Genomic DNA, 14,514 nt, shown 5'->3' on the forward strand with positions numbered 1-14,514 from the left:
CAACTTTATGCACTAGTCAATAGTCTTTGCATGGAGGGGTATCGCATTCTTATACTTAAGTATATCATATTTTGCATTCTCATACTCAGGTAACATATTGGAAACCCTGCACATGGCGACCATGTTACCAATCCTGGGATTTTATCTACTGCTAAACTTGATGCTCCACATATTGATCCATCACATATAGTATCTTTTGAGGTATTATAACACAAAATCAATATATATTTAAAATTAATAAATGCTTTTAGTTTTTATTATTTCCATGCACTTTGTTATGCTTAATTTTATTAAAATTTGAGCCATGAGAAATATATGAATATATTTTTGTTGCTTTTAATTTTTATTATTGCCATGAAAATATACATCTTTTTTTTTAACAATTAGTATCTATTATTTAATTAAGTTTATCGCATTAATTAGTTATCCTAACTCTGTTTGTTTGAAATTTAAGGTATTAAATGCAATTTTACACAAGCAAGTGTTGAAAATATAGTAGCATTTGATACTTTAGTTCCTTCTTTCTCATTCAACGTTTGTCATGGTGTTATGTTAGGTCAAGAAAATGTAAAAGCTTCTGTCAACAAAGTGGTTAATGAATTTGCCCCATTTCCTATACCATCATTTGATATCATATGTTTTTAAGCAATGCAAAAAGAGCATTTATTGCAAGGCCTAAAAATGTTGTTATTTTACGATTAGAAGAGGTACCTTTTCATGCAACTATATATCACTACAAGAAAATGATCATTTACCGATGAAACTTTTACCGACGACACATAATATTGTCGCGAAAGTGACATTTACCCATGAAAATATATTTTCTCAATAACACTGAGACTTTTGGCGACAAAACATAAAAGTCGTGGGCAAATGATATCTTTTCAACAATGAAAACACAATTTCGCCGCTATTGTAATAGCTTTTACTGATGAGCTTTGATGTTGTTGGGAAAAAGTGGTAATTACCAATGAAATGTTAACATCGTCAGCAAAAGTAGCATCTTTTACCGACAATTTGAAATTATCTCGGCAAAACATTTACATTTACCAACAAATGGCATACTTTTGTCGGTAAAAGGTAATATCCCAATATATAAAATTTTGTATTATTATTACTTAGGTAATTTATGTATTTGATTTGTTTGTAATTAATATATACTATGTTTGAAAATGTTGGTAAAAGGTGCTGGAATTTTTATTTCCCAAAAAATGTATTGTTTGAAAAAATCTCAAATATTTAATTTGTCCACTGTCTATTTTTATGGCATATGTGTACACTTTTTTATTAATGTTTGTAACACTTTTATGACATATGCTTATTAGTTAGTATCATAATAATATAGAAGTTATATTATTAGTGTTATTATCATTAGTATTAATAAGAGTACTATTATTTTGGCCCATTAGCTATAAAATTAAATTGAATCAACCTATTTACAAGTTACTTTTTATCTTAGCTTACCCTTAATTTTGCAGGTAAGTTATATTGATGTTAATGCTAGTGGTGGAGAGCAGTTATATTTGTTTCATTATATATTTATATCATTTTTTAAAACATAGTAAACATTTGTTGATGACATTTATATTTATTTACTTGGTAAAGGTATTGCTTTTTTATTTTTGTATTTACGTAAATTTGACATGTATTGTTTACCAAATAAAAAACTGAGATGTATTGTTAATTGTGTGGAAAATAATTTTTTTACTGACATAATATAGCACATAAATTCAGAAAAAAAAAATAATAAAAGGGCTGTGTTTGCCGACGAAATATGGTTGTTCTCAGAAAAAGGTTCATTAGTGACGAACTGCATTCCTCGGTCAATATCCTATACCAACAAAAGGGTTTATTCCTCAGTAAAAAGTGGAATTTTTGGGCACAATTTTAACAAAATCGTCTGCAATAGTTTAGGCGCCCCCAATCCCGCCACACAATCCCACCATTCTTCAAATGGGAAAATAAATGAAAATACAATAGTTTCTCCTTGCTTTTCATTTTTCTCCTCCATTTGATCTCTTTATTATTCCTTTGCAATAGATTGTGGTTTTTGACTTTCTTGGTGGCTGAATATTTTTGGGTTTGCATCTGCTTCAACAGCAAGTCAAAATAGCAGCTCTCTGTATCTCCAAAGGTTGAAGCAACTCATATCTCTCTTTGAATTTCGTCTTAGCATTTCTCTTCGAATTTATCTTTGATTTTCTTTCCTTCTTCTGTAGGTAGCCAATCTTCTGGACGTTTATGCCGTTCTGGTTGCCGATCTGGTTTTTGCCGTTCTGAAGGTTAGTTTAATGTTGTGCCTTTTTTTTTGTGGCCCTTTTGTTATTCTCTCTCTGTCTATCTTTGAATTTGTGCCGCTCTATTTTTTTCCTTGTTTTTTTGCCGTGCTGTCTTGGCCATTGTGGTTGGAAAGAAATGTTGCATTGTTTTGTCAAAATGTGAGGAGTTGGGAAACTTGGTGTTGCTTTGATATGGTCTTCATATTTTCTGCCTTTGCTATGAGTTGTCATGGTGTTGATGCTGTTACATTTCATGACCATGAACTGTTCGTTGAAATCACTATGTGAATGTTAGTCTTAGGAGTTTGGATCGGATTAGATGGAGAGTGATAGTATTAGACTTACTAAAACAAATGAATGGACGAATAATACTCATATAACTAAAACACACTGATTGTGATAAGAAAGTTTAGCTGATGAAAGGCTTTGTTGCTATAGATGATGGCTAATAAATCCCATCGACATCCACATACATATGTTTGATAATTTAGATTTTGCTTACAAATACAAATAGAAAAGAAAATGTTTGAATAAAATTAAATAATATAATAAAAATATTGACAGAAAAATTACAAGATTAAAAACTTACAGTTTTTAAAACAAAAATAAGTGTTTGGTTCCTACGTAGGTTTTATATTGAAACAGTAATTGGGAGGCAAAAAGGGCAAGAAAGAGATTTTAGACTGAATTGTGTATTGCTAGTGAGCCATAGGATGTTGATAATGGTGAGCATACCTATATGCATATGTATGAATTAGCTAGATGTGATTATGGAAATGAAGCGAGTCAAGCTAAATGATTCATATGGCATTCATCTGGTTCACACACAAAACGAGAAAGTCCCGAAGATCCTTTCCTATAGATTGATGAAATTTATGTAAACAGACGCACACTGATGTAAAATACTTAGAAAAGGAAATCCGGATATAATATGCAAGGATCTAACTATTAAGGGGAAAAAAAAAGTCTAAGAAATGAAAGGAATAAAAACAATCTAAACCAATCCTAGAGGCTTCGAAACTGTACTATGATCATGGATTTGCCATATTAAGGTTGGCCATACAAAAAGTTTAGATCACGAACTTTTAAAGTTGGATTTTAAGAAGTTTAGATAATGAACAAAGCATCTCATTCTCAACAACATTATTTCAAGCAGAAACTCATCAATATATAAGGATCCCAACTCAACTATAGAACTTCTCTACTATATAATACACATAATGCAAAACACTAAAAAGAATTCTAACCTCATGATATGAATAGTGAATGCTGGAAAAACAAAACATTAAAAAGAATTCTAACTGCAGGATATGAACAGTGAATGCTGGAAAAATAAACACACTGAAAGAAATCCAAAATGTTAATGGAAACTCCACCAACAAGGCATATAATAACTAAAGGAGTACACAGTTCTGAGCTTATGCAAAAACCCAGGTTTAGATTAAAGCACTTAAGTTTGTTAATTGCTTTTTCTATATAGGTAATCAAAAGGCATAGACAAGCTTCAAATGGTTTTGTCTTGTCATCATTATCCTCAATTCTTTATTACCACTATTATATTTCTAGCTAGCTTTGGATCAAAAAAATAAGTTGCTAGTGAGCCATAGGATGTTGATAATGGTGAGCATGCCTATATGTATATGTATGAATTAGCTAGATGTGATTATGTCTATGTCCAAATCGACTTTCTAGAGAGTATGTTAATGGGGTAGCATCTTTTATTGAAGTCGCTAAATAATATTTGGATGATGAGGGGAAGACACGTTGCCCGTGCCGTAATTGTCTTAATGCCTATTAGAAATCTATTGAGGTTGTACATAAACATATTCATAAGTATGGGTTCTCTAAATTATATGTAAATTGGGTGCTCCATGGAGAAGAACATGTGGCATTCATGAGCAATTCGAGTGTTAGAGAGCAACAAATAGGAGATATGGATGAATATTATGATGATGATATGTTGGACATTTTGAATGATGTGTATCAATCTTATGAAGCGGATGATATGGAAAATGTCAAGCCAAATACTTCCAATGAGGAAATCAGAAATGATAACAATGGATTTGACAATCTTTTTGTTGAGGCTGGAAGAAAACTATATCCAGGTTGTAAGCTCTCGACATTAACTTTTGTGATTAAGTTAATGCATCTCAAGGTTCTAAACCATTGGAGTAATAAATCACTTGACATGTTGCTGCAACTATTAGGTGATGTCTTTCCAGAAGGTGCAAATATCCCCAAAGATACATATTCCATGAAGAAGATGTTACGTGCACTTGGATTAAGGTATGAGAAGATTCATGCATGTCAAAATGATTGTGTTTTGTTTTGGAAAGGGAATGCTGATTTAGGAAGATGTCCAGTATGTGATGAGAGTTGTTATACTAACATATGTGTGTGAATAATAACATATGAGAGTCGTTATACTAACATATATATACATATGTGTGTGAATAATGATTTTTTTTGTTATACTAACATTTTTTTTGTTGATGTTTATAGGGAAGCATGAAGAAAAAACATTCTATAGGTAAAGAACTAGTTACAACTGATTCGAATGGTACATCGAAATCTCGCATGTCTGAGTACCATATGAGGATGATTCTTCTGATGATTATGTTGTTTTATCAATAGTTGCTCCACCAATCCGTGAGTTATTACATCGAATTGATGATGTTCATATCAATCATTTTAGGATGTTTCATTTGATAGAAAAAATCATAGGATATGAACAAGAGTTGTACAAATCAAAAAAGGACATAATTGAGTTTTGTTAAATAAACGAAGTAGTTTCTGAGTGCATCTTGTTCTACATAAGGTAACTCAAACTTAATTTTGTTTAGTTTTAATTTTTAGAAGCAATTAATTATACTTGTTATTATATAAAATTATATTACTTGTAATTTGATTATGTATGCACTTATATAATGCATTGACAAGCACACAAGCGGAAGAAATGTTTGCTACTGTCATTGCACCAATTAATGAGAAGGCAAACCCTCATGAGAGAATGATTAAAATATTCAGTAAATAGCGACATGCAAGAAATTGTCATCTATGGTTCTTTCCATATTGGGCAAGGTATGTGTTGTTAAGTTATAATATGTTTTGTTGCATAATTAATTTAATTACATAAATCTTAACTAATAATTATGGATTTTTTTTCCATCATTGGATTTTAGGCATTGTTGATCTCTATAAAGCTGTGATATGTTTTTATGATTCATTAAAAAATTATGTTCCTAAAGACTTTAAATCTTTGCTCAATAAGCAAACTAATTAAATAATATTTTATTTGAATAAATTTATAATAATTTTAAATAATGTTTAAATTTAATTTAAATATTAATATTTGTATAGTGCATTTCTTGCTTGAAACACTAGGAAAAAAAAAAAAGCCTTCGCTGGTAAAAGAACGCAAAAGTAATTGTTATCTTTACAATGAGCATGATTCTTTTTTATTTTATATATTTGTTATCTAATAATATATTTAAATGTTTATGAATTTAGACTTGCAGGTAGCCTGAAAATATAGAATGTGATTATTATGTCATGATGATAATAAACGACATCACTAGGAGAAATGTAGAGCGTGAACAATTATGAACAATGGTGAGTATAACATTTTATAAATTATTTATCTGCTACTAATATTATTTATCTGCTACTAATATTTTATTAATTGTTTTCTATCCTAGTAATTTTTTTAATTTAATTGTTTCATGTACAGTATAATGGTATTAGTTTGTTAGAAGATGATGTCAACTAGTTTAGAGCTAAGTGGGCATTAATCATAATTTCAAACATTTTATCTCAACCTAAATAGTAGTTTATTTTCGTTTAAAATTTGCATGACTATATGCATTAGTTAATAAAATAGTAAAATTATTGTTTGAATTAATATTTAATTATTAGAACATGTTTTAAGCAAATATATATTAAAATTATATCTGAATTTTGTTGTCTATTATTGTACATGGAACTATCAAACAATTGTAAAAAGACAAAACTAAAAGTAATATTTGTTAAAAAAAAAATTGAAAATAAAACAATAATGTACGATGGTTTTAACATATAAATCATCATTAAAACTCATTTTAGGATATGCTTCTTTATTGAAAATTATCTCTAAAATAACTATAAGAGATGTTTTTTCATACAAAGCGTTGTTAAAATAACTTTTGGAGATGTTTTTCATAACAATTAATGTCTCTAAGCATACAATATGCAATACTTTTAAATACAAAAGCATTGCTAAACATAACTTCAAGGGATGCTTTTACATAAAAAGTGTTGTTAAACTAACTTTATGTCATGCTTTACAATAACAACATATTTCAGGTGACATTTTTTAAAACATCACTGGAAGTATTTTTAGTGACACCTTTTGTTTTAAGGCATCACTAATCTTACTTTAGGAAACCCTTTTTGCTTTTGAAAAAGCGTTGTTGTTGTTCATATTTAACGACAATTTTTTATAAATGGATGATATTTTAAAAATCATATAATTGTTGTCTAAATAGTTTCTAATCAAACAATTGTAAATAGAAAAAATTAAAAATAATTTTTATTAAAAAATGAAAATAAAACAACAATAAACAAAACTTGGGTATAAACCATCGTTAAAACTCACTTTAGGACTTTAGGAAGGTTTTTTTATTGAAAAGTGTCACTAAAATAACTATAGGAGATGTTTTTTACATACAGAGCATTGCTAAAATAACTTTTTGAGACTCTTTTCATAACAATTAATGTCACTAACCATACTATACACGATACTGTTAAATACAAAAGCGTTGCTAAAGATAACTTCAAGCAATGCTTTTACATAAAAAAAACATTGTTAAACTAATTTTATGCGATGCTTTACAATAAAAATATATTTCAGGTGACAGTGACACTTTTTCTTTTAAGGCATTACTAACCTTATTTTAGGAGACACTTTTTGCTTTTGAAAAAGCGTCGTTGTTGTTCATATTTAACGATGCATTTTTATCAATGGATGATATTTTAAAAATCATATAATTGTTTTCTAAATAGTTTCTAATCAAACAATCGTAAATGGATAAAATTAAAAATAATATTTATTAAAAAAATGAAAACAAAACAACAATAAATGATGCTTTTAGATATAAATCATCATTAAAACTCACTTTAGGAGACACTTCTTTATTTACGGTGTCACTAAAATAACTATAGGATACGTTTTTTCATACAAAGCATTTCTAAAATAACTTTTAAAAACGATTTTCATAACAATTAATGTCACTAACCATACTATATGCGATATTTTTAAATACAAAAGTGTTGCTAAATATAACTTCAAGCGACACTTTTACATAAAAAGCGTCGTTAAATTAACTTTATGCAATGCTTTACAATAAAAACATATTTCGAGTGACACTTTTTTGAAGTATTTGTAATGACACTTTTTTTTTTAAAGCATTGCTAACCTTTCTTTAAGAGATCCTTTTTGCTTTTGAAAAAGTGTCATTGTTGTTCTATTTAATGACACTTTTTTATCTATGGATGATGCTTTAAAAATCATATAATTGTTGTCTAAATATTTTCTAATCTTTTTGGAAATGCTTTTGATAGCTTCAAATGATGCTAAAAGCATCATTTAACGTATCAATCCTGAGACACTTTTAACAGTGTTGGCTATTATTTTGCATTTTTGAGCGGTGCTTCGTCTAGCATCAACTTTTGTTTCATATGACACCTAGACTACATCTCATATCAATGTTTTTCTTATAGTGAAATGAAACAATATCAAATCTCAATTAAAGATATCACAAAGTTGAAAAGGACACACATACCATTAATTATTACAAAACCCATATTGGAACAATTACAAAGACATGGAGATCCATAACCTTATCATCAATAAAAGTTGAAAAAATAATACTACAAATACCATCTAGTTTACCAGCATGTTTACCAAGAGTATACATGTCATTATTTAATTGGTTTATATTTACTAATACTTATTTCTTCAACGAGTCACTTATCCATTCTAGGTTCTATTAATATATTAACCAATCAATCAAATAGTGACACATGTACTTTTGATAAACATATTGATAAATTAGATAATGTCTATAATATTGCTCAAATTGAAGAGAACCTATATTCTTTAGGAAATTTCCAACTAACATAACACCTGAAATCAATGGCATTAATTATTACAAAACCCCTATTGACACAATTAGAAGGTATGGATAACCATATCAATTGGCACAAATTTGAAAAGACGAACCGACCAATTATTACACAATCCCATTATCAAAATTATAAGGCATGGATAACCACATCTTTGTCATCCATAAACATTTTTCTTTTTATCATTACTAATTTAAAGGAGAGAGAGAGAGCTACAACCATATAGATGTAGAATAGATAAGGAAGATACTAATCAAGCTAACCTTATTTAACTATCATCAATAAAAATTGAATAGGACGAATATATTCTCTAAAACATTTCCAATTAACATGACCACCTGAAATTAATTAAAGATCTTTTTAACGTTTTTTTAGTTTAAGTTGCACAAATGCTAGAAAAGTAACGATTAATTCCATACACCATCCAACTCTTCTACAGATGGTTTGAATTATGTATAATTTAATTCATTTTGTTTTAAAAATATCATTAACCTCCTTTCATTTTCAATCACATGTTTTGTATTGATATCATTCACACCCCCCCAATAAGAGTACCAGCTGTAATTTTCAAAGTCAAGGGGATTTAATTGTAATTATTTGACTAAAAAATTAGAAAAATAAAAATTAGAGTTTCTTTACTCGTGTATAAATATATGTAAATTGCTATCGAGAACACCAACCCAAACACAAACACAAACAAAGGGAGATGGAAGAAACGCAAAAAGAGCTAAAATGTGAGAATGAAGAAGATCATAGGAGAGCCAAATTCGAAATATGGAAATACATATTTGGATTTGTAGAAATGGCAGTGATGAAATGTGCTATAGAGCTGGGGATAGCCGATATCATTGAAAACCATGGAAACCCCATCACACTCTTTGAATTATCATCCATGCTAGGCTGCTCTCCTTCCCAGCTTCACCGAATCATGAGGTTCTTAGTCCACCGCAGGATATTCATAGAGACAAACACATCCCAGTCAACCTCTCCATCTTATTCACAAACACCTCTTTCCCGCCTCCTCATGAAAACCGGAGAACACAGCATGGCTGCGTTCGTCTTGATGGAGAGCAGCCCTCCAATGCTGGCACCGTGGCACTGCCTGAGTGCCCGAGTACTTGGCAATGGCTCATCGGCTTTCGAGGCTGCAAACGGTGAAGATTTGTGGAGCTATACGATCGCAAATCCTGCTCACGGCCAGCTTTTCAATGAAGCAATGGCTTGCGGGGCAAGAGTGACCGTGCCGGCCATAGTTGACAAGTGTTCCGACATGTTCGAAGGTATTGGGACGGTGGTGGATGTGGGTGGTGGAAATGGGACAGCTTTGGGGATGTTGGTGAAGGCTTTTCCATGGATTCGAGGCTTAAATTTTGATCTTCCTCATGTTGTTTGTGCTGCAAAGAAGACTGAGGGTGTTGAGAATGTTGGGGGTGACATGTTTGATTGTGTTCCCAAGGCTGATGCTGTTTTTGTCATGGTTAGTATGCATGCTAGCTTTGACATGCCTAAAAAAATTTTCACAAGACATTAATGTTGGACATTTTTAAAACATCGATCATAATGCTACTTCTAATTAATAACCACTTATATTTCATCTTTGATTAATGAAATTTGCAAATAGGGATTCCAATGGAATGCTTATTCCCATTGGTATACTAAAACTGTGGACAGAATTCCTGCTTGGATTTATTGACTAACTATTCCAATTTAATATTACCTATCTCTAGTTTCTCTTTCTATTTTTCTTTAGTTTTTTTTACCCTAAATTTCTTTCTCTACTTTATTTTTTATTTTTATTATTATTATTATTATTATTATTTTGTACTTCTTTCCATCTATTTTCCTATTTCTACTTCTCTTTCTATTATTCTCTCCGGTTTGTCCCTCTTTTCTTTATTTACCGTGTCTCCACTTTAGAGTATGCACATTTTTGTCAAGTTGATGTTAGGCATAACGAGCCATGATGACAAATGAGAAGCACAGAACAACTAAAATTAAAATCCACACATATAAATATTTATAATTTTAAAATATTATTTGTGTTTAACTCTATGTATCTTATTTCAACAATTATCAAAACAAGTATCGTGATTTTAAAAAAAGTTAAGGTATAGTCATTGATTGATAAATTTATCTTAACTAATTTATGTTATGATGTGACGGGGATAGTAACTTATTTTTTTGTAAATATATAAATATCTAGTTTAGCTCCATATTTTGATTGACAGTGGGTCCTACATGACTGGGAAGATGATGAATGTATCCAAATACTCAAGAAGTGTAGGGAAGCAATTCCAAAAGAGAAAGGAAAGGTGATAATGGTAGAAGCAGTGATACTTGAAAAAGATGATGCGAAAGAAGAAGACGATCTAAGTGATGTGAAGCTGATGCTAGACATGGTGATTATGGCTCATACAAATACAGGCAAAGAAAGGACTTTGAAGGACTGGGTCTACGTTCTTGGCCAGGCCGGTTTTAGTCGTCACACCATTAGACCCATTGACGCTATTCAATCTGTTATTGAGGCTTTTCCTTGATATCTCTTTAGATATAGCTCTAAGTTTGGGTACGTGTGGATAAGGCACTGCTTAAGATCCAATTATCCACCTCTAATATTGATAAATAAGATATATATATATATATATATATATATATATCTTTTTTATCTGGGTGTGGGGACAATAAATTAATAAAGTGTTTGACTTTTTTTTATTTATTTATTTAATTTTTTTTGAAATAATACCTCAACTGCATTAAAACAAGACAAACTAGAGCAATCATCTCCTAAAATAGAAGATAACCACACCGGGCATCCTCCAATCAAAATTCAAAAGTATTACCGACCAAAAGAACAATTACAATTATCAAAAGCACAGGGATCCTTCCACTTCATTTAAAATACATTTGAAATAGAGACAATTATCAAAAGGACAAAGATCCTTCCATTTCATTTGAACTAAAGGATCTAGGTTAACCAAATTGTGTCAAGTTAACTTTTTTAATTCAATGGTTATATTTAATCCATGTCATCACCGTTCATTATGGAAACAATTTCATTACTTATTGATTGATGCTAATTGCTTTATATGATTTAAAATTAAAAATAAATTAATAAAATATGGCTACTGAAAATTGAATTTTTAATTGATCACTTTTAAGGTAAAAACAATCCCAAAATATAATCAAAATAATATATAATATATTTCTATGAAAATTATCCTTTAATAATGTTCTATAATTAAATAATAAAATAAATTAAAACCAAAGAAATTAAAGAGTTTAATTAATTATGAATAAGGTTCACTATATGATTAAACAAATAATTTACCAGTCAAAATGCATGGTTTGTTTAGAAATCAAGTTCATCAAAATCCTTTTTAAAGAAAAAATATCTATTATTTCCAAAAAAAAAAAAAAAAAAAAAAAAGGGGAAGAACTGGGTCCAGTATGTAATTTTTTATTACTCTTTTTTTTTTCCCCAAAATAACTAATTAGAGACACCTTTATCTTACAACATGCAAGGAGTGAATGAAAAGAAACACATGAGCGATAGAGACTGCAATCAACTCCATATATCCGAACATTGCTATTTAGAATGTTTTTGAGAAAACTTCTAAGGAAGCTGAACTTGATATATATATATATATTGCAATTTAAATATTTATTATTTTGATAGTGGTGGATAAAGCAAGAAAAGCAAGATCAATAAAATAAGAATTTAAAAACTCACATGATTTGCCTTGGAAGATCCGCTAAATCTAACTAACGCAAGCCTCAATTGCCTCCAATTCCATGTTATCCATTGTTTATATATTATACATTATTAACGCTCCTGACATAATGTCATATGCATAAAATAAAATCTGTCCCACACAAAGATATGGATGCAGATTTGAGAGGATATATACCACCTTGGGGAAAAATAAATTCTATTAATTCATTAATCTTGCAAGAATGTTAAGGATCAAATGATCCTCGTGCCATTTGATTATTAATTGGAGTTCTTTCCTCATTTTTTTTTTCTTTTTTTTTTTTCCTTCTTTGGCCAATAGTTCTTTCCTCATTTATACATGTGTTTATATATACAAATTAATATATAAATAATCTTATATTGGGCGCTTAGCATTCTATCTACGCATTGGATCTAGCTCAGTACAAAATTTGTTTATATTAATATATGTACTTTGCTAGCACAAACAGAAACCAAAAACACTCAAGATATGGGAGAAATACACACAGAATTGAAAAGGGTAGAGGAAGAAGAGTTGGGTCATAAGCAAGCCAAAGTAGATATATGGAAATATGTATTCGGGTTTGTAGAAATGGCAGTGGTGAAATCTGCCATTGAGCTTGGGATAGCAGACACCATAGAAACACATGGAAACTTCCCCATGACACTCTCAGAGTTGTCATCCACACTTGGCTGCTCTGCTTCCCACCTCTACCGCATCATGAGGTTCTTAATCCACCGCGGAATATTCAAAGAGACAAAAACATCCCAATTAGGCTCCCCAGCTTATTCACAAACACCTCTTTCACACATGCTCATGAGGTCAGGGGAACATAGCATGGCTGCGTTACTTCTGCTCGAAAGCAGCACTCCTATGCTGGCACCTTGGGATGGCCTAAGTGCCCGAATACTTGGCACTGCCTCGTCCGCGTTCGAGGCTGCAAACAGTGATGATTTGTGGAGCTACACAATGGCCAATCCTGCTCACAGCCAGCTTCTCAATGAAGCAATGGGCTCTATTGCAAGGGTGAATGTGGCCGCAATAGTTGATAAGTGTGGGGACTTGTTCGAGGGGATTGAGACCGTGGTGGATGTTGGCGGTGGAAATGGGACGGCTTTGGGATTGTTGGTGAAGGCTTATCCATGGATTCGAGGCATCAACTTTGATCTTCCTCATGTTGTTTGTGTGGCAGAGAAGATTGATTGTGTTGAGAATGTTGGAGGTGACATGTTTGATTTTATTCCCAAGGCTGATGTTGCTTTTATCATGGTTAGTGTACTTAATGAAATCTTGCTCATTTTCATCATATGCAAAGAAAGCTCTGTTTTTCCATATGACTAATTTTGATTTAATTAATACCCTTAATCTCTCTAGCTCCATATATATATATATATATATATATATATATATTTCACTGATTTTATTTATATTTTTGTGAATTGGCAGTCGGTACTTCATGACTGGGGAGACGATGAGTGTATCAGAATACTAAAGAAGTGTAGAGAAGCTATTTCAGAGGACAAAGGGAAGGTGATAATCATAGAAGCAGTGATTGAAAAAGATAATAAGAAAGAAGACAAGCTAAGCAATGTAAGGCTGATGCTTGACATGATTATGATGGCACATACTAATACAGGCAAAGAGAGAACATTGAATGAATGGGAATATGTCCTTAATGAGGCCGGGTTTAGTCGATTCTCTGTAAGACCAATTGATGCATTGCCATCTGTTATTGAGGCTTTTCCTTGATCTGTAGGCTACAAGTTTGGGGTATAGAAAAATTGTTGTCTTCAAAATTAGAGTCTAATGGTATGTTCAGGTTATCCATTTATGCATCTCTGCTGTGAGCTGCAATGATTCAAACCATCATAAGTAGCTAAAATGGTGTAGTTGAAAGTTTCAAATTCAGGTTTCTTAGGTTCAGTCTTATAAATGGAATCCAAACACTTGTAATATTCAGAATATTTTAGTTTTTCCAAGTTATGGACTTAACATTGTGTCTTGGGAATTTGATAATTCAGTCTCAATAAAGTTTGTTGAAATAGTCATAAATTATGCACCTAAACGGTAGATTTGAGCCTTCTTTTTCCTTTTTCTTCTTTATTCTTCGTTCTTTTCATGCTGGAAAACAAAAAAATTCAAACAGAACAAGAGCAAAAACAAAAACAGAATAGAATAGCAATGATGCAACTAAGAGAAGAAGCTAATAATCGATAACTAAAAGATATCAGTCTTAACTGTTTGGGATTATGATTTCTTAGGAATCACTTCTCATCTAGAAAGAAATTTCTACGAAACAAAATCTTTACAAGCCACTCTTATATTTTTTATATTTTACCAAA

The 14,514-nt window shown here is 30.8% G+C and overlaps 3 protein-coding genes across 6 annotated transcripts; all 3 read left to right on the plus strand.

Moving 5' to 3' along the window:
- The first annotated feature begins 1,793 nt into the window (after window positions 1–1,793).
- Window positions 1,794–5,185, plus strand: LOC107410174 (uncharacterized). Of its 4 annotated transcripts, XR_009640786.1 has the most exons (5): window positions 1,794–2,134; window positions 2,220–2,282; window positions 4,277–4,384; window positions 4,487–4,565; window positions 4,782–5,185. XR_009640786.1 is itself a non-coding variant. In XM_060820179.1 (3 exons), exons 1-3 carry the CDS (start codon window positions 4,174–4,176, stop codon window positions 4,789–4,791), a joined length of 300 nt encoding a protein of 99 aa, XP_060676162.1. In that variant the 5' UTR covers window positions 2,308–4,173; the 3' UTR covers window positions 4,792–5,185. The 4 variants fall into 4 exon arrangements, 2 of the variants coding, with proteins under 2 accessions (XP_060676162.1, XP_060676161.1); XR_009640787.1 differs by lacking the exon at window positions 4,277–4,384; XM_060820179.1 differs by lacking the exons at window positions 1,794–2,134; window positions 2,220–2,282 and having other exon boundaries at window positions 2,308–4,384.
- A 752-nt stretch (window positions 5,186–5,937) lies between these two features.
- LOC132799264 (acetylserotonin O-methyltransferase-like) lies at window positions 5,938–11,115 on the plus strand. The gene is made up of 2 exons (XM_060820177.1): window positions 5,938–9,918; window positions 10,670–11,115. Exons 1-2 carry the CDS (start codon window positions 9,148–9,150, stop codon window positions 10,976–10,978), a joined length of 1,080 nt encoding a protein of 359 aa, XP_060676160.1. The 5' UTR covers window positions 5,938–9,147; the 3' UTR covers window positions 10,979–11,115.
- A 1,295-nt stretch (window positions 11,116–12,410) lies between these two features.
- LOC107410146 (acetylserotonin O-methyltransferase-like) lies at window positions 12,411–14,164 on the plus strand. Its single transcript, XM_060811524.1, has 2 exons — window positions 12,411–13,441; window positions 13,619–14,164. Exons 1-2 carry the CDS (start codon window positions 12,662–12,664, stop codon window positions 13,919–13,921), a joined length of 1,083 nt encoding a protein of 360 aa, XP_060667507.1. The 5' UTR covers window positions 12,411–12,661; the 3' UTR covers window positions 13,922–14,164.
- Window positions 14,165–14,514: the final 350 nt, after the last annotated feature.

The sequence above is a fragment of the Ziziphus jujuba genome, chromosome 9 (assembly GCF_031755915.1).
Source record: "Ziziphus jujuba cultivar Dongzao chromosome 9, ASM3175591v1".
NCBI classification, from domain to species: Eukaryota; Viridiplantae; Streptophyta; class Magnoliopsida; order Rosales; family Rhamnaceae; genus Ziziphus; species Ziziphus jujuba.

What these genes read in the sequence shown, in the direction of transcription:
- LOC107410174 (XM_060820178.1), top strand. Translation starts at nt 4,174, where the DNA reads ATGAGCAATTCGAGTGTTAGAGAGCAACAAATAGGAGATATGGATGAA.
- LOC132799264 (XM_060820177.1), top strand. Translation starts at nt 9,148, where the DNA reads ATGGAAGAAACGCAAAAAGAGCTAAAATGTGAGAATGAAGAAGATCAT. An exon ending in CTGATGCTGTTTTTGTCATG is followed by an intron (nt 9,919 to 10,669) that starts GTTAGTATGCAT and finishes TTTGATTGACAG; the next exon opens with TGGGTCCTACATGACTGGGA.
- LOC107410146 (XM_060811524.1), top strand. Translation starts at nt 12,662, where the DNA reads ATGGGAGAAATACACACAGAATTGAAAAGGGTAGAGGAAGAAGAGTTG. An exon ending in CTGATGTTGCTTTTATCATG is followed by an intron (nt 13,442 to 13,618) that starts GTTAGTGTACTT and finishes GTGAATTGGCAG; the next exon opens with TCGGTACTTCATGACTGGGG.